At 31.0% G+C, this 22,859-nt stretch overlaps 2 protein-coding genes and 1 long non-coding RNA gene across 5 annotated transcripts; all 3 read left to right on the forward strand.

Annotated features, from left to right (window-relative positions):
- Positions 1-7,894: 7,894 nt before the first annotated feature.
- LOC109818939 (adenosylhomocysteinase-like) lies at positions 7,895-11,423 on the forward strand. The gene is made up of 2 exons (XM_020384491.3): positions 7,895-8,486; positions 10,963-11,423. The coding sequence occupies exons 1-2, from the start codon at positions 7,965-7,967 to the stop codon at positions 11,149-11,151; spliced, it is 711 nt and encodes a 236-aa protein (XP_020240080.1). The 5' UTR covers positions 7,895-7,964; the 3' UTR covers positions 11,152-11,423.
- A 559-nt stretch (positions 11,424-11,982) lies between these two features.
- Positions 11,983-12,765, forward strand: LOC145955176 (uncharacterized). Its single transcript, XM_083069884.1, has one exon. It carries the CDS (start codon positions 11,983-11,985, stop codon positions 12,763-12,765), a length of 783 nt encoding a protein of 260 aa, XP_082926010.1.
- Positions 12,766-18,543: 5,778 nt separating this feature from the next.
- LOC145954517 (uncharacterized) lies at positions 18,544-22,296 on the forward strand. 3 transcript variants are annotated; one of them, XR_014431757.1, is made up of 5 exons: positions 18,544-19,459; positions 19,537-19,605; positions 20,330-20,442; positions 20,767-20,879; positions 21,784-22,296. It is a non-coding gene; the product is annotated as an uncharacterized LOC145954517 (long non-coding RNA). The 3 variants fall into 3 exon arrangements; XR_014431756.1 differs by having other exon boundaries at positions 20,767-22,296; XR_014431755.1 differs by having other exon boundaries at positions 20,330-22,296.
- The last annotated feature ends 563 nt before the right edge of the window (positions 22,297-22,859 follow it).

Raw genomic sequence — 22,859 nt, forward strand, 5'->3', positions numbered from 1 at the left:
ATTCAACACATACGAGAAACTTGTGGTTTATCTTCTGAAAAAATGACATTGACAGTTATATATGAAGATAATGTTGCATGTATTACACAATTAAAAGATGCATACATAAAGGGAGATAGAACAAAACATATTCTACCAAAATTCTTTTTTACTCATGATCTTCAAAGGAATGGTGATATAAATATTCAACAAGTCCGCTCAAGTGACAACCTAGCAAATCTCTTTACAAAGTCACTTCCAAGAAATTTTTTTGAATTGTTGATACTGATAAGTGCTATGATTTCATTAAGTTTATGACCTAGTTTGAAGCACTTATATCAATTTTCCTTGCTTTAGACTTTGTTTTTAACTCAAATCATATCTAAATTGTTAGGTGATCACATTTTCTTTTTGAATCATGTTTTTAGGTAACTTACAAGTATTTGGTTGTTGTTTTGTAGTTTAGGAGAAAGCTAGGAAAGAAGGAAGGAAGTCAAGTACAAAGTAGTGAATTTGAAGTTGAAGGAATTTTTGGTTAAGTCCCTAGGCTAAGCCCCAGATCCACGCTTAGCCTAAGCATGGCAGAGAATCCCTGGAACAAAATTTTGATCCCCACGCTGAGCGTGGAACTAAGGCTGAGCGTGGGAGTCCTAGAACCCCATTTCACTCCAGACCTATCCCCAAGCTTAGCATGGCTCTCACGCTTAGCGTGAATTTTGCTGACATGTCATTATTCACATAAGACAAAAGCTTTTATGACCTAAAACGAAGAGAGAAGGAAGAAGGATCATTCTTGGACTTTGTGTGGCGGCTGGAGAGCTCTGAAACCTTCAAGATCAAGCTTCTTCCTTTCTTCATCATTTTGTAGAGTTCTACATGTCTATGTGTAGCTAAACTCACCCTTGTTGGGGTTTGATGTAACTAAACCCATTCTCATGTGTAAACTCTAAGCTATCAATATAAGTTGTTATTCAATTTTATTGTTCTATTTCTGTGCATAATGCTTGTTATGGCTTGATCACCCTTAACTTGAACTTAAGGTTTTTAAGAGATTGAGAAATGATTTTAAACCTTTGACTTGAAATAGAGTAGCTAATGGTGCTTATTGCTAGAGATAGAGTAAATGTCATTGGTCTTTCTTAAGCTCTTGTTTTTAAAGCTGGTTTCTTGGTTAAACTATGCAAGAGATTGATAGTTTAAGTTAGCAACTTAGATGCCAACTTGTAAGAGATTAGGGTTGGTTACTTTTGAGAGTGATTGATAAATTCTGAATAATAACTATTGTGAACTTAGTGATAAGCATGAGAGGAAGGTTTAGTGAAGTCAAATCCCAATAATTTATTAATATTGCATTAGAATCAAGTTTTGCACTCTAAGTGTTTACCAAAATACCAAAAAGAATTGTTATTGCTTGTTTACATTATTTACTGCAGCAAATCAAACTCTTATTGCTTTCCGGTAGCTTAGTTAGTATAACAAGTGAAATTGCAAAGTGTTGCGCAAGTCTCTTGGGAGACGATACTCATACTTTCATTGAACTACTTATACGATTTGGTACACTTGCCAAACGACATAACAGATACATAAGTTTGGACTCCATCGTCTTAAAGATTGTATGCATGAGGGAGAGAAATAAATATTTATGAATTATGTACTCTTTTTTCCTTCACTAGGTTTTTATCCCACAAGGTTTATCCTAGTAAGGTTTTAACGAGACACATTCTAAATATTGGACATCCGAGGGGAAGTGTTATGAATAATAATTAGTCGCTTAATTAGTGGATGCCAATATTCATTATTAATCATTACCATTTATATTTTCGTTATGTATTATTCTCTTTATTGTGTAATTGTTCAGTTACCACATGTACTTAAAATAGGTTAGTCCTCTCCTAAAGATAATACATCAGTCAGATTCTTTTCTCCATCTCATATTATCTTATTTGTTCTTTCTATTTTTCTTTCTTTTATAACACTTGCATATATATTGTGTGGTATTAAGCTTTTCCGAATGCAGCAAAAGCTTTTTCATAATATGGTAAGACCACATGACATCATTGAGCTTGGTTTATATATTAAGGTTTTCTAAATAAAATAGGAAAATAAATATTAAACCAGGAAACAATTTTTTTTTAAAAGAAAGTTATATTTTTAAAGTAAACAAAAGCGTAGCAATTAAAAATGAAAAATAAATCAATCACTTCTTTGTAATTTTAGTCTAATTCCTAAGCAACTTAAGCTCACAGGAATTAATTATCAATTTGCATACTAAAAAGAAAGTAAAAAACAGAAAATATTTCCTTACTAAACCCATTCATTCCTGCCGCAATTTGTTTTTTTTTTTTTTTTGATAAAACCCCCTGTCAATTATAATTCACGTGTTTGTTTTCTCGTTTAGAGACTTCCATGTCGTCGTCTGACTTAAGGAATGTTTTTATTTAAGTGTGCATTAGTACGTCTGTGTTATTTTTTGTGATTGTAGCCAAAGTATCTTACTTAGACACAACACAAATATTGGTTTCGAAGTCCCTTTAACTTTTTTTCTATCCTATAATTTTTTTTACACACCTTAAACGTATCTGCATCTAATTAAGATTTCCTGCTCATATATGCTTGTCTTGCATTGGACTTGGTAAAGTTGTTACAAAGATACTAGAACTTTAGGGATATTTTAGAATGTGGGATTATTGTCTTTCTTCATCCAAAATATAACTATGTCATTTGCCTTTTTTTTTTTTTTCTTTGTTAAACTGTTTCATATACGTTAAGATTATTCATGATCACCACGACACCACTGCTCCGAAGTTCCCTACAGAAGAATTATTGAATGTATGTCATCTAGCTACGCCCGTTTAGTTTCCTACACTATTGTGTTGTCGTATTTTAGAATAATATCGAGAGGTATGGCGGGCAGAGAACTTAGAAGGATTTTCTGATAACTATATTCTGGCCTTTATTGGCAATTTGGTATATCGATCGAGGACCATATATTCACTTAGTTTTATATAGGAAATTGGGTTTGATAACTTAAACGAAAGACACAAGATTTACTTTGATTACATAAATTGATTTAGTTCCTAAATTTATGCATATGGTTCTTTCTTGCAAACTTAAGTCGACCCTCCAAAATCAAAGGAGGGGAGGGATGGAAAAAATTGTAAATTTTGTTTGGTTTACATGGATATTAGAAGGATTTTAAAAATTAATTTATGTTTATATTTTTATAATTTTAAATTTAAAAATATAAATAAAAATATTTTAGATATTATATCATAAATATTTTAAAATCTCTCATCTCTAAATCTTTCCAATATTGGAGGGTAGTTAAAATTGGATTAGAAGGGATTTTGCTCCCTTTCATCACTTCTTAAATTTAAATTAAACAAAATAAATTTTTAAAAAATCATTTCCTTCCTCAATTTTCTTCTAATCAAACACTATGTAAAGAAATATTATTTACACACTTATTAGTAGATAAGTAGATATTATTTGATGTTTTTAAACTTGCATAATAATGTAAGTAGATGTAATTATTATAATATATTACAAAATAAGTTACTAACATTCTTCTTTTACATTATCATATATTTTCATGAATATTTCCATATAATGGATATAATTTGTTTTTAGACTTAAATATAATTTTTCTCCTGTAATTTATTAATTTTTTTTTACCCTTTTGTTCTTGTAAAAAAAATTGTTGTTTTATCCCTAACCTTTTATAAGGTTTCAAAAATAATCTCTACCATCAACTCTAGTTAAAAAAAATTGTACATTACAAATAAAATACATATTATAATTATTATTATATTCTACTTTACCATTCTCACTTAGATAAATTAATTTTAATTTTTTAAAAAAATATTAAAATATATTTCATTATTGTCACTTTATTATACGTTTCACACATCTTTTTGGGTCGTAGAACGTCGCGTCCTAGCTGTTGTTACAGAGCTAGATTATTAGCCTCCTTTCTTCAATGATGTATCCTGCTTGTCACTGTGATGACAATCATGATAGCTAATAGGTGTAATTCTTCTTTTGGCCTTGAAGGAGACGACATGAAGTGATGGAAACTTTGATAGCACAAGAGCTCTTGAACGATGGGGAGTAGTCAAGTATGAGGTTGAACTCCTTCATAGTAAGGTAGAGTTTAGGGTTTAAGGTTTAGGGTTTAGGGTTTAGAGTTAGTGACAACCACGTAAAGGCAATGGTCAATGAGGATGAACCTAGCGTCATTGTCTAGATCGTGATTTATGGAAAGTTGTTCCTTGTCGAGGATATTAGGAAGTTTAGAGTTTACGACGTTAGATTTGAATTAAAGGGGATAAGTTTAATCAAGGTATAATAAAGATGAGTAAGGGTTTGGGTGCAATAAAATGTATTTTAAAATTTTTTCTTAAAAAATGAAAATTAATTTATCTGCATGATAATGATGAGATAGAATATAAAAAATATAAAATGCATTTTGTTTGTTACATGAAATTTTTTTTAGTGAAAGTTGATGATAAGAATTATTTTGAAAACATCTTAAAGGATTAGGAATAAAACAACAATAAAATTTTTTACAGAGACTAAAAGTGAAAAAATAGTAAATTATAATATATATATATATATATATATATATATTATATTTAAACCTTGTTTTTATTACTGGTAACTTTTATTGTGCGTGAGACTCAGCTGACTTTAGTTGATAGTTTAGTGTGTGTGTGTATGATTCTCTGCCCGTGGCAAGTGCCATAAGTATTTCGTTCCCTGAATTCTCTGATCTAATTTGTTATCCAATTTTCTAGGTTTGTTTACAAATATAGTTGTACACCAAGGTCCGTTTTGTGGCACAACCCTTTAAATTTTGCATAATAAGCATTGCTCTTATTTATAGTTATGATTCTTTCCTGCAAGAAATGTGTCATGAACCATCTCTATTTTCGTAATTAGAATATTTCATATATATATATATATATATATATATATATATATATATATACACGCGTGTATGCGTGTGTTTCGGTGATAATTAAGAATGATTTTCTTTTTCGTAGTTACGGATAAAGAATGATTTTGAATTTATATCAAATCAAGTCAATCTTAGTAGTTTTTTTTAAATAAAAAATAAAACACTTACCATCAACCATTAGAGAATATAAAATGCTATCAATAATTTGTTAGAACAGCCAAACTTTGCTCTCATTGCAGCAAAAGCAGTGGTATTGGAGGCATGTGAAGAAACCACCGCCAACTGTGCGGTTGCACCCGAGTATCCAACTAGTTTAACTACAAAACCATGCTTTATCCAACATTATATCATTTGCTGAAAGGTTTGTGTGTGACTAGCTTGTGCAAGTAGAATGGGAATATATAAAAGTTCACCCCATATTGGGTAGGAGAAAGAGAAAAATAGGAAGAAAAATGAGAAAGTATACTATGTTTGAAATGAAAGGGGAAAAAAATAGTGAAAAAAATACAATCACAATGAATTAGGTTGGGAATAAAGAGGAAAGAATGGATCACGTGCAAAGACAGAAATTTAACAAAAAAAAATTCTTTTACTTTCTCTTAAAATCAAAACTCATTTTTTTTCCTTCATTTCAAACAAACCAGTAAAAGAGAAATGGTTAGATGTAATAACCAGTGTGATAAAAATTAAAAAGATATTATTTTTTTTTTGCTACAACAACTATAGGAATTAAGCAGCCAGCAGGAGTACTTGAAGCTGAAGGCACCTACAACGATCCCAGAGGTACGAATGTCCTATTGGGCCTTCAAATGTGGCTGATTACTGATTTAAGTCAATGCTGTATTTAAGTTTTACCCTCTCATCTCAGGAACCTCATGGGAGAAGATCTTGGCCCTCTAAACAGTAAAGAGCTCGAGTCTCTTGAAAGACAGCTTGATTCGTCCTTGAAGCAAATCAGATCAACAAGGGTACTCAACTTTCCATCTTTTGCCATTTACCATATCAAATCAAATTATAGATATAATAAGTGCATAATAAGTACCCAATCTAGAAAAAAATTCCCATAATCAAGTCCATTTTGAAAGCGTTATTTTATTCAATTCGTGCTCTGACTCTCTGAGTAACATATATCCAAGAGTAGTAGGAGTGAACAGACATTCAATACAAATATTAACTTGGGGGCAAGAATCAAGATTACTCATCACTCCTTCCATTTTTTTTAATAGTCGTTTTGTCAGAATTTATTTTTTTTTTCATTGTCATTTTACTAAAATTAATGATTTATTAATTTTTTTCTCCATTTTTACTCTTGATAATTAATACATGTTTATTGAACAATGTGTATATTTATTTTTAATGTTTACCTATTTTTTCTCCAACTACCCATATAAAGTTAATGTACATTTATAAGAACAATATGTTCCCAACAAAATACTATAAAAAAAATAATATAACCATTAATTCATGGACAAGTATAATTAAATACAGTAGGTTACAATTCACGTGTAATCAATGCATTAATAATTAATGGAGAAGATTGCAGTTCAACAGTCTCAAAAATATAAAAAAAAAATAAAGGGTAAAATAGGAAAGTAAGTAATAAATATTTTTGAAAACTAAAATATCAATGATTTTCTTAAGTCCCGTGCAAAACCTTAAACGACTATGAAAAAAAACGGAGGGAGTATTAAAGTTGAAAGGGTAAGTAAGTTATCTCTTAATCTATATATAAGAAAAATAATTAGTTTCACATGTATTATGAAAGATAGATAAATATATTTAAATTTTATGATTTTATATAAAATTTATACTAATACTCACTTTATTTTTTATTATAAAAAATTTGATTTTATACATATTAAAAAATAATTATTTATTTTAAATTTTATTAATTTTATAATAATCTTTCTAAATTATTTGTGTTATAAATATAAAAAAAATAGTACAACTAAAATATCACACATTAAATGAAAAATATTTTAAAAGATATCATTAAATGAGAAAAATAATTAAAATTTATTTATATTTAAAAATAAAAAAATGTGTAATTTCTTCTGTTTTTTTATAATAGAGAATAGAAGAAATATATTTACTAAAATATTTTTAATCACATTTATTATAAATAATATTTATTTGTTATTTTAAGAGTATTTTTTGGATTAAGAGTACTAAATAAATGAAATTTATTTATATTTGAGTAAAAAAAATTAAGTACTTTTTTTTTTCTTATATATAGATTAAGAGGGAGTACTACAGAACTCCTCTTCCTTTTATATTTGGATATTTATTCTTTAGAAATTTTAAGAGAAGATAATTGTTAAAATATGTAGTATGAATTTAAGGATAAAAAATGTCTAATAAAAAAGTAAAAAAAAAAAAAGGTAATTATCAAAATAAAAATAAGGCACTGCAGCTGAAGCTAGAAAGAAAAAAATAAAGAAAAAAAGAAAATAAAAAAGCAGATCTAATCTTAGTGAGTAGTGAGGAAAGAAAATAATTTTATTTAATTTTATAAAATTAATAAACAGATAAGAGAATTTTATTATTTAGAGTATAAATAAAAAATAATTAATTTTATTTAAACAATTTAAAATAAAAATATTTTAGAACAAATTTTTCACCAATTAAAACTACAATAACTCTACTTTCCCATCTTAACTTTAGTAGTTACTTTATACAATTATTTTAAGACGAAGGAAGTATTCTTCCACATTTCATCTAAAAAAGTTTCTTTCCATTTCAAATTAATTGCAGTGTTAAAACCTTAAAAAAAATTCTTGAAATAATTTATGTTCTCACTTTTAAGTTTCCATTCCAAAAACCAGGCAAGGAAAACACGGCACCGCAGCTGAAGCTAGCAAAAAAAAAAAAAAAAAAAAAAAAAAAAAAAAAAAAAGAGATCAGATCTAGTCGTACCTCCACGGCCCCACCCCACCCCTTATTTATAGACACACCCCCTCCTTCAACTATCCACACACTCTCTCTCTCTCTTATTCTTTCTCATACTCGCTCGGCGCCTGAAACCATGGCTCTGTTGGTAGAGGTCAAGGACATCTCCCAGGCCGACTTCGGGCGCCTGGAGCTGGATCTGGCCGAGGTCGAGATGCCGGGCCTCATGGCCTGCAGGGCCGAGTTCGGCCCATCGCAGCCCTTCAAGGGGGCCCGCATCACCCGCTCCCTCCACATGACCATCCAGACCGCTGTCTTCGCCTGGAAGGGCGAGAGACTCCAGGAGTACTGGTGGTGCACCGAGCGCGCCCTCGACTGGTGCCCCGGCGGCGACGCCACGCTCCTCATCCACGAGGGCGTCAAGGCCGAGGAGCTCTACGAGAAAACCGGGCAGTTGCCTGACCCTGCTTCCACCGACAACGCTGAGTTCCAGATCGTCCTCACCATCATCAGGGACGGCTACCGCAAGATGAAGAACCGTCTCGTTGGGGTTTCCGAGGAAACCACCACCGGCGTTAAGAGGCTCTACCAGATGCAGGCCAATGGCACTCTTCTCTTCCCTGCTATTAATGTTAACGACTCTGTCACCAAGAGCAAGGTTTTTCCTTTTCTCCTTAAATCATGCCTCCGCTTCAGATCTCTCTTCTTTTTGAATCTGCTAACTGTTTGACCTATGTCCTCAAAGAATGTTCGACTGCTATTGGATGTTATTTAGTACCTGCCTGGATGCATGTCTAAACGTGATTGTAGCTGAATGTTGGCATTGAGTCCAACGTTGGTTTTTTCAGTTGATGTTTTGAAAAAAATATATATACTGAATTTTACTACGAGCTTGCCTTTAGAATGGAAACAGTCACTCAAAACTAGGTTTTGTGATGAGTTGTTATTGATTTGCTTGTTGAGAGTAAGAAATGGGTCACTGTTGTGAGGCTTTTTAGTCTAAAATTTATTCAAGTTTTATTGATAGGCCCATAATTGCTGGAGTATATTTAAAATGTTTAATAATAAGGGAAAATTACACCCACTTCCTCTCTAAAGTCTATTTAAATGATCCACACAATCCCTCTAATTTTTAAAAATTATGCACTTCTCTTATAATAATGATATTAGTTCAAGTGAGAGAAATAGAAAAAACAACAATTAATTCATATTTTGTAAATTATATATGTTTCTATCTTTTGTTTCTGAATTAATTATAATCTCCCATCTTTTTTATGAAATTTTTTTATTGTTCTTTAATTTTTAAAATAATTTTTCAACGATTTTTGAAATGATTCCTTGAAGTTGGTACTCCTTTTCATAGTTTTAAAAATTGGACCGGTCATCGAACCGGTTAAGGTACTGAGTTAGTGGGTCAAAGATTGAATTGGTGGGTCACTAGTTGAATCGCATGACTCGGTTTTTATTTATTTTATTGAAAAATAATCATATTAAATATATTTATACTTATAAATTTTAATAAATTCATATCTTATTTTAAATTTTAATTTTTTTATCTTATTTAAAATTATTTTTATTTTGTAAAAAATACATAAAAAATTACATGTTAAACGGTATATTAATACAAATTAAAAATATAAATAATACGTACATATATAATATGCTTACAATTAATATCACAAAATAATATATGTAATATTTACATAAATATTATATTATTAAATATATAATTTAAAATTAATAATATACTATAAAAGTTATTTAAGTTATATATATTACAAACAAATATATTAGAACAAGTAATTATTGTTATATTTAATAAGACTCCTTGTTTTTCCATTAAGAGATTCAATTTTCATTATTATTTTTGTGATTTATGGTCCCTTAAAAAAAAAAAGTGGTTGAACCGGTTTAACCCACCGGTTTACCGGTTGAACCGAAAAATTGACCGGTTCAATCCGGTTTGAAACAAGTCGATTGCATAACCGATCCAACTTAAGATTCGGACCGGCTGGACCACCGGTTTCTGGTCCAATCGATCCGACCAGCCGGGTCGGTCCGGGTTTTAAATCGCTGCTCTTTTTACAAAGATTAAGAAAGTTCATTAAATGCATTTAATTTTTATAATTTCATATAAAATATATATTATATTTCTTAAAATATCTTTAATCACATGATAGATAATGCTTCCATCTATGAGCATTCTGGTACTTTTGATTTAAGAGTAATAAATAAAGTTGACTTTAATGTAATTTGTTTATATTTTAGTCATTTTTAAAAAAAATTTGCTTATAAATATATCTAAAGGGGTCTGAGCAATTTTCCATAATAAAATTGGTTCTCACTTGTTAGATACAACATTATTTTGGTATTGAAAATGGAAAATAAAATGTTGATAGGCAAAACTCGCTATGCTACTATCTTGTTTAGAATTTAGCAACATTTACAATGCTAAAAATAAAAACTTAATAGATTTCTGGAGTTAATTATTTAAAATGTTTAATAATAAAAATATTTTTTAATTAAGACTAATAATATTTAAAATGTCTATTAAGAATATAAATAGAATACATCCTAATTAGAAGATAAAATGATATATATTAAAAAAAATGTCTATTTTTAAAGAGAGAATATTCACTTTAACAAATTTCTTCTATTAAATTATTTTTATATATGATTTTTTTTGATGAAAAATTATTGAGAGAAAATAAATGCAAAAGGACTAGGATAAGCTATCCTCTACAACTAAAATTTATGGTAAAAAAAAAAAAAGAAACATAAATTAAGAACATGACACATGTAGAATAGCATGCCAATCTCTTCGAACATTTGCCAAAGACATCCGGTTCGTGCTAATATATTCAAACAGTCCACTCTATTTATACAAGCGTAAAAAAAATATTATGCACCTTCGTGTACTTTTTAAAAAATGAAAAATAAACAATAAAAATAATTAAAATTAAATATTTGTAAATAATTAACTCTATAAAATCAGGTTGTAAAGTGAAGTAATTCTTTTTAAAGATCTAAGATAAGTGGTTCTTTTCAAGAATTTAAGATAAATTTGATATCATCTTATAATAGTGGATTTAAGCTTAATTCAACACTAACTCTGTTCATACGGTAATCTGAAGCTAGCTCGGTGGCCAATGAGTTCCAAACCACCACCCACAAATGATCATAAATCCAAAGCTACTGGTTCAAAGAAACCTGATCTCAGTGGTAACTCCAAAGGCTCTGGGAAAGGGTCTGGGTCCGGGTCTGGGTCTGGGTCTGGGAAAGGATCTGGTTCCAGTTCTGGGACTGGCAATAAGAAGAAATGATCTCATACAAACTTCTTTACATCATACCATGGTGATGGGTTATTTATAATCTTCACAGCACCCCCTTCATTTTGTCATGTCAGTTTCGCATTCTGTTTTACATGTAAATAATCTCTCTACTTTATAAGGGTGCACTAGTCTATAGGATAGTGGTTTAGTTGTTTCATTTGTTCCTATTTTAGTGTCATACAGTACGTGAGCTACTATTTTTCTGTTTCTGTAAGGCTTATATAAGTCAACCCTTATTTTTGAATAAAATACATTCTCTCAAACTTCACTTTGTGTATTATCTATTTTTGAGTTTCAACAATTGGTATCAGAGCTTCGCAAGGGGCCTGATCCAGAGAGTAAACGTGAATTCCAAAGAGTAAACGTGAGAACGAGTAGAGAGTGAGAAGCGTAAGACTAAAGAGTGGAAAGCATAGAACATCCCGTGAGTGTGAGTTGAGTGAAAAGGATGTCTATCTCAGAAAAGTTTGTGCAACCGGCCATTCCAAGGTTTGATGGTCACTATGATTTTTGGTGCATGATGATGGAGAACTTCTTACGCAACAAAGAACTGTGGCAGCTAGCTAGTAGAAGATGGCATACCAATGCTTGGAGCCACACCCACTGAGGCACAACGGAAGAGCGTTGTTGAGGCCAAACTAAAAGACTTGAAAGTGAAAAATTACTTGTTTCAATCCATTGATCGAGAGATTCTGGAAACTATGCTGGATAAAAAGCACGTCCTAAGCGATTTGGCAGTCCATGCAGAAAAAATACCAAGGATCAACAAGAGTCAAACGTGCCCAACTCCAAGCGTTGTGCTGTGAATTCGAGTTACTGGCCATGAAAGATGGCGAGAAGGTGGACAGCTACCTAGGACACACTCTCAGTATCGTCAACAAAATGAAATCAAACGGTGAAGTAATAGATTCAAGCACGGTGGTTAGCAAAATACTCAGATCCCTAACCGCAAAATTTAACTACGTAGTATGTTCCATCGAGGAATCTAACGATTTGAGCACCCTAAGTGTTGATGAACTCCATGGTAGCTTGCTCGTGCATGAGCAAAGGATGCAAAGTTTTCAACCAGATGAACAAGTACTGAAAGCCACCCATGATGACAGATCGGGAGCAAGTCAAGGTCACAGAAGAGGTGGTCGTGGCCGTGGGCGAGGATGCGGAAGACAGTCCCTAAATAGAGCACTCATCAAGTGCTTTTACTGCCACAAACTAGGTCATTTTCAATACGAGTGCCCTGAGTTGGAGAAGCAGGCCCACTTTGCCACATTTGAAGAAGCAGCAGAAGCAGAAGATGAATTTTTGCTAGTGGTGTATGAAGAAGCGACCCAAGCTGTCCAAATGGAAGACTGGTTCCTGGACTCCGGCTGCAGCAACCATATGACCGGAAATAAACTTTGGTTCACAGAAGTAAAAGAAGAAGGACTCGATAGAACTGTCAAACTTGGAAACGATACCACCATGGCTGTCACCGTAGAAGGAAACATCCGAGTCCAAATCAATGGCACAACTCATGTGATATCAGATGTTTACTATGTCTCTGAGCTTAAGACCAATCTCTTAAGTCTAGGACAACTCCAACAGAAAGGCTTAGCCATCCTAATTTAGAACGATGCGTGTAAGATTTTTCATCCAGATCAGGGCTTGATTTGATTCTTCACACCAACATGAAAGGAAATAGAATTATTCTATTTGTCTGCCTCAATGATTTCTCACTATCCCCAGTGCCTCCAAGTTGAAGACGTTTCAGAAAAAGAAACACGCTTGTGGCATAAACGCTTTGCACATCTCAACTTTAAGGGACTCAGCACACTCGCAAGCAACCAAATGGTGATCGGACTACCATCTCTGAAACTTCCCAAAGTGATCTGCACCACTTGCCTTGTTGGTAAACAACATAGAGATCCCATACCAAAGCACAGTTCATGGAGAGCATCAACAAAACTTCAACTGATCCATGCCATATTTGTGGCCCCATCTCACCTTCCTTCCACAGCAACAAAAGGTATATTCTAAGCTTCATTGATGACTACTCCTGTAAAGCTTGGATCTATTTCCTGAATGAAAAATCAGAAACACTCACTGTTTTCAAGAGCTTTAAGGCCTGTGTTGAAAAGGAAGCTGGTACCTACATTACCTATCTCAGAACAGATAGAGGTGGTGAGTTTACCTCTAAGGGGTTTGTAGATTTCTGTACTCAACAAGGTATCTCTAGACAAATGACTACTGCCTACACCCCTCAACAGAACGGAGTTGCTGAACGCAAGAACCGCACCATCATGAATGTAGTACGTGTTGTCTTACACGAAAGGCAAGTTCCAAAACCTTTCTAGCCGGAAGCAGTGCGATGGTGTGTACACGTTCAAAACAGGAGTCCGACCTCTGTTGTAGATCAACGAACCCCAGAAGAAATATGGAGTGGAGTGAAACCACGCGTTGATTACTTTTGAACGTTTGGCTGTATTGCACACGTGCACGTTCCAGATCAAAAGAGACATAAACTCGATGATAAAAGCCAACGTTGAATTCTCTTGGGAGTAAGTGATGAGTCTAAAGCCTACAAACTGTTTGACCCTAGAACAAAAAAGGTGATCGTGAGTAGGGATGTGGTATTTGAAGAAGATGAAAGTTGGAATTGGCATGAAAACACAGAGGACAGTAAACCTGATGCTCTTGATTGGGAAGATAAAGACGTTGCAGACAGTGACAGTGCAGAATCTGTCCAACATGAAATAACAGCTAGCTGTGATGATAATCCAACTGTACCTGAATCAGCATCCAACTCAGAACACAATGATGTTTTAGTTGAAGGGAGGGCTACAAGGACTCGAAGACAACTTATATGGATGACTGACTATGAAACTAATCTCTCGATGGAGGAAGACAACCTACTTGCAATGATGATGACCGATTATGAAGATCCCCACTCCTTTGAATAGGCATGTACAAGTCAAAAATGGCGAGAAGCAATGAATACATAAATGAAAGCAATTGAAAGAAGTGACACATGGGAACTTGTAGATCCTCTAGAAGGGGTTACACCCATTAGTGTTAAATGGATTTTCAAAACCAAACTAGATGAAAGTGGTCACGTAGAGAAGCACAAAGCCAGATTAGTGGCCAAAGGCTATGCTCAAAGGTATGGAATAGATTACACCGAAGTGTTTGCACCCGTTGCTAGACTGGACACGGTGAGAGTATTGTTAGCTCTAGTTGTTCAAGGTGCATGGGAAGTATTTCAACTTGATGTCAAAAGCGCTTTTTTACATGGTGAACTTCAAGAAGTGTTTGTCCAACAACCTGCAGGCTTTATCAAGAAGGGTAGTGAAAATCAAATATACCGACTCAAGAAAGCATTATATGGGCTTAAACAGGCCCCACGAGCTTGGTATAGCAAAATTGAAGCTTACTTTGCAAAAGAACAATTTGTACGATGCTCCAGTGAACACACCTTATTCACCAAAAGAATTCACGGTAATATTCTAATTGTTAGCCTCTACGTTGATGATTTAATTTTTACCGGAAATAGTAGGCACATGTGTGAAGAATTTAAAAGCTCAATGAAGATGGAATTTGACATGAATGATTTGGGAAAAATGAGACATTTTCTTGGAATAGAAGTCATTCAGAACGATGCAGGGATTTTCATATGTCACACCGATATGCTCGTGAGGTATTAGCTCGATTCAATATGACAGAAAGTAACTTTGTACGCAATCCCATTGTACCAGGAACAATACTATCCAGGGATGATCAAGGTGCTGCTATAGATGCTACAAAGTTCCAACAGGCAATCGGTAGTCTCATGTATTTAACAGTCACCCGGCCAGATTTGATGTTTGGTTTAGATTGACGCATTTTGAGGAGTAGAGTACTTCAAGCTTCTTCTTAAGTATGCTCAAGAGTCTTTCAAAGTTTAGGAAAAAAAGTTTTGCCTTTTTCCTTCAATCTCTTCTATTGTGCTATCACCTCTTGTCCTTTAAATTTTATTGTTGTTGTTTTGACAAATTTGAATCAAGCTCCTTTAATAAAAGCCATCAAATCTTCTTCCTCCTTTTTGAAGTTCAAAGTGTTAGAAAAGAATGGCACAATCCAAGAGGGGGGTGAATTGGATTTAATGACCCTTTAAAAATTTATCAGAGTTTTTGGATCTTAATTTCAATCAAAACTTTTCTATGACAGAATTTTCAAACGAAGCACTCTTAAAGACTTGTTACAATGATATGAATGCAATGTGCAACTTGATTACAAGACAATAAGGTTCAAATATAATATTCAACCACAGATTTAAACCATCAAAATTCACATGCAATTATTAATCAAGTTTTATCTTCTTTAAAGTTCCACCAATGAATTACACAATAAGAGATACGGTAGAAGAAGATTGCATAAGTCTTTTATACTGGTTCAGCCACTCCACATGTGACCTACATCCAGTCCTTTTTAATCACCACCTGATTAAGATGTGTTCCACTATCTTTAAGCAAGAAGGTTTACAAGCACACACACATGCATACACTTCACTACTAAAAGATAACCATTTTCTTGACCCTCAAGAAAGCACCCCTTGTAGAACCCACTACAAGAAACTTCACCACTTGAGAACCCCTTCTCAAGATTTTCCACAGAGATTCACAAAGAATTAAAATGGAACGAATTCACCTGGAATTCTTGAACAAATCTTTGTCTTCCTCTTTCAATAGTATGATGATGATGATGATTTCCTCACAAGCTTTTCACAAACGTTCTTCTCTTGGATTTCACAAAGAAAACTCTCCAAGAAGTCACAAAGACTCTCTAAAACGTTTTTACAAGTTGATTATCAGTTCTTACTCAATGTTATGAAGTTTCAAAAAAGTTCAAACTATTTATAAAAACTTCAAACCCAGATAATCGATTATTTTAAAGAATAATCGATTATTTTGTTCTTCAGATTTTTGGAAATCAACCAAGAACAATTTAATCGATTATTTAGCTGGATAATCGATTATTCCAGAGAGTTGTTTCTGAAATAATCGATTATTTTGACAAATAATCGATAATTACAGCAAGGCATTCCACTTAGCCCATTTGCTGAAATAATCGATTATATTTAACAATAATCGATTATTTTGAGTTACTTCTTAAAACTTCATTTTAAGTCTCAAAATAATTTTCCAATGTTTTTAACTCATCATCATCTACTCTCTACTTGATCCTAGACAAGATTTGCTCAATGCACAAAGCACACACACAGACACAAATATAACAATTTGTTTCCTAAGTTCTATTACATAGCTATACTTCAAGGTATTTTCCTTGACTCCTCCTTGTCTTTGTTTTTGTGTTCAATGTTGTTGTTGTACACTTGTTGTTTCCAAGTTGTTGTGATCATCAAAACTCTTTTAGTCTCCAGCTCTCCTAAGCTCAACACAAAGGGCAAGAATTAAGTGGCTATTTGGAAACAGAAGGCAAGAATTAAGTGGCTATTTGACGGGGATCAAAATACAAAATACTACCATAAGGTAGTCAACTGGAGGAGCAGGAAATGCAATCTATCAGGACTACACATCGGTAACTCATGGGTGGAAGAACCAACCCAAATTAAAGAGGAAATTAGACAATATTTCAGCAACAAACACTACAAGAAAAATTGATATTATCTACGGAATATTATCTACGGAAATTTTTCCGTAGATAAAATTTAATTATCTACGGAATATTATCTACGGAATATTTTCCGTAGATAATATTTAATTTTCTACGGAATATTATCTACGGAATTTTTTCCGTAGATAATTTCCAGTTATCTACGGAAATATCCGTAGATAAGTTATCTACGGATATTTCCGTAGATAACTGGAAATTATCTACGGAAAAAATTCCGTAGATAATATTCCGTAGGTAAAACATTTTTTTATAAAATAATTAAAATATTTAATTTAACATCATTAAAAAAATTAATTATTATAAAATTTATTTTTTTTAGTTTAATTATTTATTATAATACTTTTTATTTACTAAAAAATTATTTTTAATTAAAATATAATTTAGAATAATGAATAGCTTTAACTTTTGTGTACCATATTTAATGGAAAACATAAAGAAAAGATGAATTCAGTTTTACTTCATTAAACGTAAGAAACAAATTAAAGATTAAATTTTTTTAACAAATAAAAATTAATATAACAATTAATAATTTATATTTCTATTTATATTAATTATAAATATTTCTTATATTATATAATAATTCATATAATTTATTTAATATTTTTTAAGTTAAATTTGATTATCTTATTTTTAAAAGATTCAATAATTAATTTTCTTATTTAAATATTAAATTTATTTTGAAAATACTCAATTGAGTCTTTAATTTTTTAAAATATATTAATTTAATCAAATTTCTTTTCCTTTTAACTTCAATTATTTTTAAAGATTAATTAAATATATATATTATTATTATTCATAATATAATAATTAATTATCGAGTGGTGTGTAATACTTAATAAAAGTTACACCCGGTATTACTGTTAGTATAACCTGTTTGTCTATATATATATATAGAGAGACAGAGACAGAGAGACTGAGAAAATGAATGGAAGAAAAATAGTTAAACATATAGTTGTTTGATTATATGTATATAGTAATAGATAAAGGGAAATATATATACGTCATCTTGTAACTAATTTTTGTCTCCAAAATAATGGATAATTATATACCCTCAATTCTTAAGAAATAAATAAATAATTTTAGTTATTAATTTAACTTTTTATTAAAAGATTTAAAGACATGAAATGTATAATGGTATGTGATAACCTAAATAAATAAATAATTTTTAATTATTATTAACGATCAAACTGTTCAATTTAAAAATTTTAATGCATAGATCAAATTTACAAATTTGTAAAAAATTTAAAAATCATTTGATACTTCATTTCATTAATTCAAATTGACGGATAATCATAGAATCATTTTATACATTGATTAAAATTAATGAAACGAAGTATCAAATGATTTTTAAATTTTCTAACAATTTACATATTTGATCTATGCATTAAGAACTTTAAATTGAACGGTTAGATAATTGAAATTTCATAGAGAAAATGAGTTATTGAACGGAGTAAGTCTATGTAACTCTTAGAGTAAAAAGATCCATCTTCTTTAATATATATATATATATATATATATATATATATATATATATATATATATATATATATAATTTGCTTTCCTTTTGTGTTTCATTTTCTGTTTATGGTTTTTTAGTTTATTAGTTGTCATGGTACATGTGTTTGTTACCTTTTTCTTTAATTTAGATTTTATACGATGTAAGTTTTAATTAGATATTCAGCGAATCATATTAATAAAGATTTGAACAAATTATATTACTATTAAACATCTGATAAATAAGGATATATTTAAAGAAATAACTTATTTAAGATATTATATAATAATTTTTTATGTAATAAGATCAATGAATAATGATATGTTTTAAGAAATAATACTTGTTTAAGATCTTATATAATAAGTTTTTATATGATAAGATCTTATAATGTTATATTACTATATATTTTTGAGAAAGTTGAATTGAATCTTTAATTTTTAAAAATAAGATTAATTTAATCAATGTTTACTTAATTAAAAAATAACTTATTTAACATATTTTAATAAATAAAACTTAATTGATACCTTCTAAAATAAAAATAATGTTATTAAACGTAAGAAACAAATTAAAGATTGAATTTTTTTAACAAATAAAAACTAATATAACAATTAATAATTTATATTTCTATTTATATTAATTATAAATATTTCTTATATTATATAATAATTTATATAATTTATTTAATATTTTTTAAGTTAAATTTGGTTCTCTTATTTTTAAAAGATTCAATAATTAATTTTCTTATTTAAATATTAAATTTATTTTGAAAATACTCAATTGAGTCTTTAATTTTTTAAAATATATTAATTTAATCAAATTTCTTTCCTTTTAACTTCAATTATTTTTAAAAAATAAGAGTAAATTTAATTTTAAAATAAATCAAATTCAATAAATTTGAATAAATAAAAACTTAATTAATACTTTTTAAAATAAAAATTATAAAATTAAAATGAGTATAGTTGCTGACCCTCTGAAACACTCTCAAATGCACTCTCGAACCCTACCTCTTGCTCACTCTAGAACGCTCTCTCTCGCACACCGTAAGACCCAAACCCTCTCAACTCAGTGAAACCTAAAACGCTTGTTTATCTTCAACAACCCTCGAAGGAAACATTGAAGTCGTATTCGACGAAGGGCAACACAGGGAAGTCATTTTAGGTGCGTATCTTCATTTTGTGTTTTGGTTGTTTTTGCCTCTCTCATCTTGTACAAATGCGTGGGTGCTAATGTTTTAGGGTGTGGAGGAACTCCCGGAGGAGGTTTTCGGAAACGCAGTCGTCCTATTGTGCGACTCCCTTGTGAAGGTATTTGTTTCATTTTAGGGTTTCCTCTGTTTCCTCTGTTTCATCATTCTGTATGAGCCTGATTTTGCAAAGTTGATATAGCCCTCTGTTTTGTTTTTGCGATGCTTCATTCTGTGTCCAGTATGTCGTTTAAAACATCTAATTTATTTATTTTATATTCTATTTGTAGTGATTCAAAATGTCTAACAATGTGATTGTTGTATTATCCAAATAAATTGATTTTTAAATAACGTAGTTTGTGCTTGGATTTGGGTTTGCAAACTTTATTCTATATGAGCCTGATTTTGCAAAGTTGACTTTGGTTAAAGAATGGGTTTGAGTGAATGGATTTATATGTGTTTGAGTAGACACATGAAAAATTGATTTTTTTTAGAAAATATGATTGTTCTATTACTAAATATAATCGCCAGGAATGCTAATAAAAGACACCTTCTAACGATTTCTTCTTAATATTTTTCTTATTATTAGTTGAAATAGATTAAAAATTATAAATTTTGTGAGTCTCATTTTATGCATGATCTAATAGTGACCCAATAACGCATGATTGGAAACATTCAACTCTCATTGATCGTATATTAGAGTATAAGAAAGAGGATGATAAATAGAGTGTGGCTAGAAATTTTCTTTTAATCATACATGGAGAAGTAAATTCAACAACCACAAGACCATAATTGCATTGGCTTGTGATATTTTTTTACAATGTTGACGATAGCCTCTGTTTCAGGTTTATCAGGTTCCTGATTTGATATATTTACAACATAAGAATTTACTAGCAAGTGCTGCAAGGACTTATTTGAACTACGAAGACAAAATCAAGTGCTGCAAGGATCCTCATATGTAAGTCAAAATTACCTTATGTAATATCGACTTTTTCACAAACTTTCTCATTTAATTTTTTCACAAACACCTATAAAGTTACAAGGGATTTTTTGCAAGTTAAGGAATCAAATACCTATCTCAATCAAAAGGCTCTCAAGCTAGATGCTAATCTAAACTAAGCCTAAATCTCAATCTTGATTACCGCAATTGAATAGTCACTAGCTTATACTAATAGTCAATCTTTTTTCAGCTAACAAATTTTTTTAAAGTAAAATACTGATCTTTTATAATAATTAGCTTTCATATTTTTTCATTCTTTTGTGACAATGGAGCTTGATGCAGAGTTGAATTTATCTCACATTGGCTGTTCTAGCTGCTATTCTGGTCAAAGAGATTCCTGTGCTGGTGGAAATCAAAACAAGGAAGAGGAAAAGAAAGTCAATACGGGTTTATTGGTAGGAAGTGGGGAATATACTCTTGTTTATTCAATTCAATATTTTTTTCCATGCCAGCGAGTCAATTCGGCTTTCCTGTGTTATTGTTTTAATTTTGTGTTTATAATTTAGTTATTGGAAACAATATGTCGGTAATAATTTAATTGCCTTTGTAGTCTATAGTGAGAACTTTGGGAATGATAGTCAACTAGTCAGAAACATTTCAAAGGATTTTTAAAACTTAGCACCCAAACAATTAGAGTGGTGGGTATATAAAAGCATATTGAATGCTACTGATAAACAAGTGAATAGAAATCCAACTCCACTTCACTTTTAGTCTATATTTCCTCAACTTATGAATAATGCTAAATAGTACAGTACAATTATTTTGGCATTCGTATATTCCTCTTTTATGTCATCTATAACAATCAAAACTGGAATCACTTCAGTAGTTAAAATTGTAATGGTGGTAGTTAAAATGGTGCATAAAATTAATAGTTATTATAAAATAAGTTTCGAAACTGTATGTTATAAATAAACTGTAATAGATGATCGACCAAATTGGTTCTTTAATAATTGACTCCTGAAATAAATAAAATGATCAAATTATAGTAACTTGGAATTTATATAATCAAATAATGATAGCATGGGAGATTGATTTTAATATTGAATTGAGGCTGGTGTTGATCTAGATGGAAATTTAGTACTCCTATTAGCATGTAACACAGGAAGGAATCTAAAGTTAAAACTTTGTTTCTAACTTGTACAGCTGACTTTTACCTCATAACATGGGTAAATTTTACCACATGTTAAAACATTAGTTGTAATTTTAGTGTTGTTTCATAATTGTAGGCAACTAGTATGTGTCATCCAAAGTTTGTTCGTTCATAATCTCACTTACCATATTAATGTGTTTTCTTGGCAGCATGTTTGTGTCGACAGTGAAGAGGCTGAGGGTGTTGAAGAGATCTGATCTTCCTGCTTTTACCCGTGAGTTGGAGTATTTAACTTAATTTAGCAGAATTTATGTTTTGTTTTGGTTGTGATGAATGATTGAAGAAATGTGTTTGTTTTTTGTTTTGATTTTTTTCTCTTAAAAACGCTATTGGAGAAGTTTATGCACACATACTCTATGTATGTGTTATATGTACCTCTTGTATCAAACACAATCTTTTGTACAGTGGCATAAATCAAAATGTGTATTTTTCTATTAAATGTAACTTTAAACTGATATCGAGCTATAAAAGGGTAAAAAGGGTAAAAAGGTAAAACTACCAAGATAAAAATTACAAAGATAAAATAAAAATAAAACATAAAACTTAAAAAGCTGGGACGCGAAGTGAATCACGGCCGTGACTGAGAATCACGACCGTGATCTTCTCTGGAGCACATCTATGAAGGGTCAGTGGCGTTCACGGGTGTGATTGGGAATCACGGCCGTGATTTTCTCTGGTGAATCACGGGCGTGATTTAGAATCACGGCCGTGATTTTCCCTGTAGCTCAGCATTTCCTCTTTAATTCTTAAATCTTGATCCTGCTCAGAGAAAACACAACAGATACCAAGAAAAGCATAAAATAGGAAAATGATATAAAAATTTATTAAAAACATGAAAGATATGCATGATTATGCTATGAATTCTTGTGAATTAAAGTGCTAAAATACGAGTAAAATACACAACATCACTGGTGCTTGTGTAATTGTGTTGATTGTTGAAGTGGATTGATGAAGTGGATTTTATTTTTTTTGTTTTATTTGATTTGAATTGTTTGACTGTTTTGAATCTGAGTTGCTATTAGATATTTTGGTGCTGGTTTTCATTTTTTATTATTGTTATGCAGTTTTTTGTTACATTTTATTTTCTGATTGGATCTTGTTTTCGAGTTGTGTTGCTGGTGCTTGTGTAGTTGTGTTGATAATCAAAGAGAAATTGTTGATTTTTTATTTTTTTTATTTTATGTTTTAATCTGTGGCGAATCTGAGTTGTTAGATATTTTGATGG

Source organism: Cajanus cajan, chromosome 2, assembly GCF_000230855.2.
Source record: "Cajanus cajan strain Asha chromosome 2, NIPB_CcT2T_4, whole genome shotgun sequence".
Classification (NCBI taxonomy): domain Eukaryota; kingdom Viridiplantae; phylum Streptophyta; class Magnoliopsida; order Fabales; family Fabaceae; genus Cajanus; species Cajanus cajan.

Coding starts and splice junctions, on each gene's coding strand:
- LOC109818939 (XM_020384491.3), top strand. CDS start 7,965: ATGGCTCTGTTGGTAGAGGTCAAGGACATCTCCCAGGCCGACTTCGGG. Junction 8,487..10,962: donor ACTCTGTCACCAAGAGCAAG/GTTTTTCCTTTT, acceptor GGTAATCTGAAG/CTAGCTCGGTGGCCAATGAG.
- LOC145955176 (XM_083069884.1), top strand. CDS start 11,983: ATGAAAGATGGCGAGAAGGTGGACAGCTACCTAGGACACACTCTCAGT.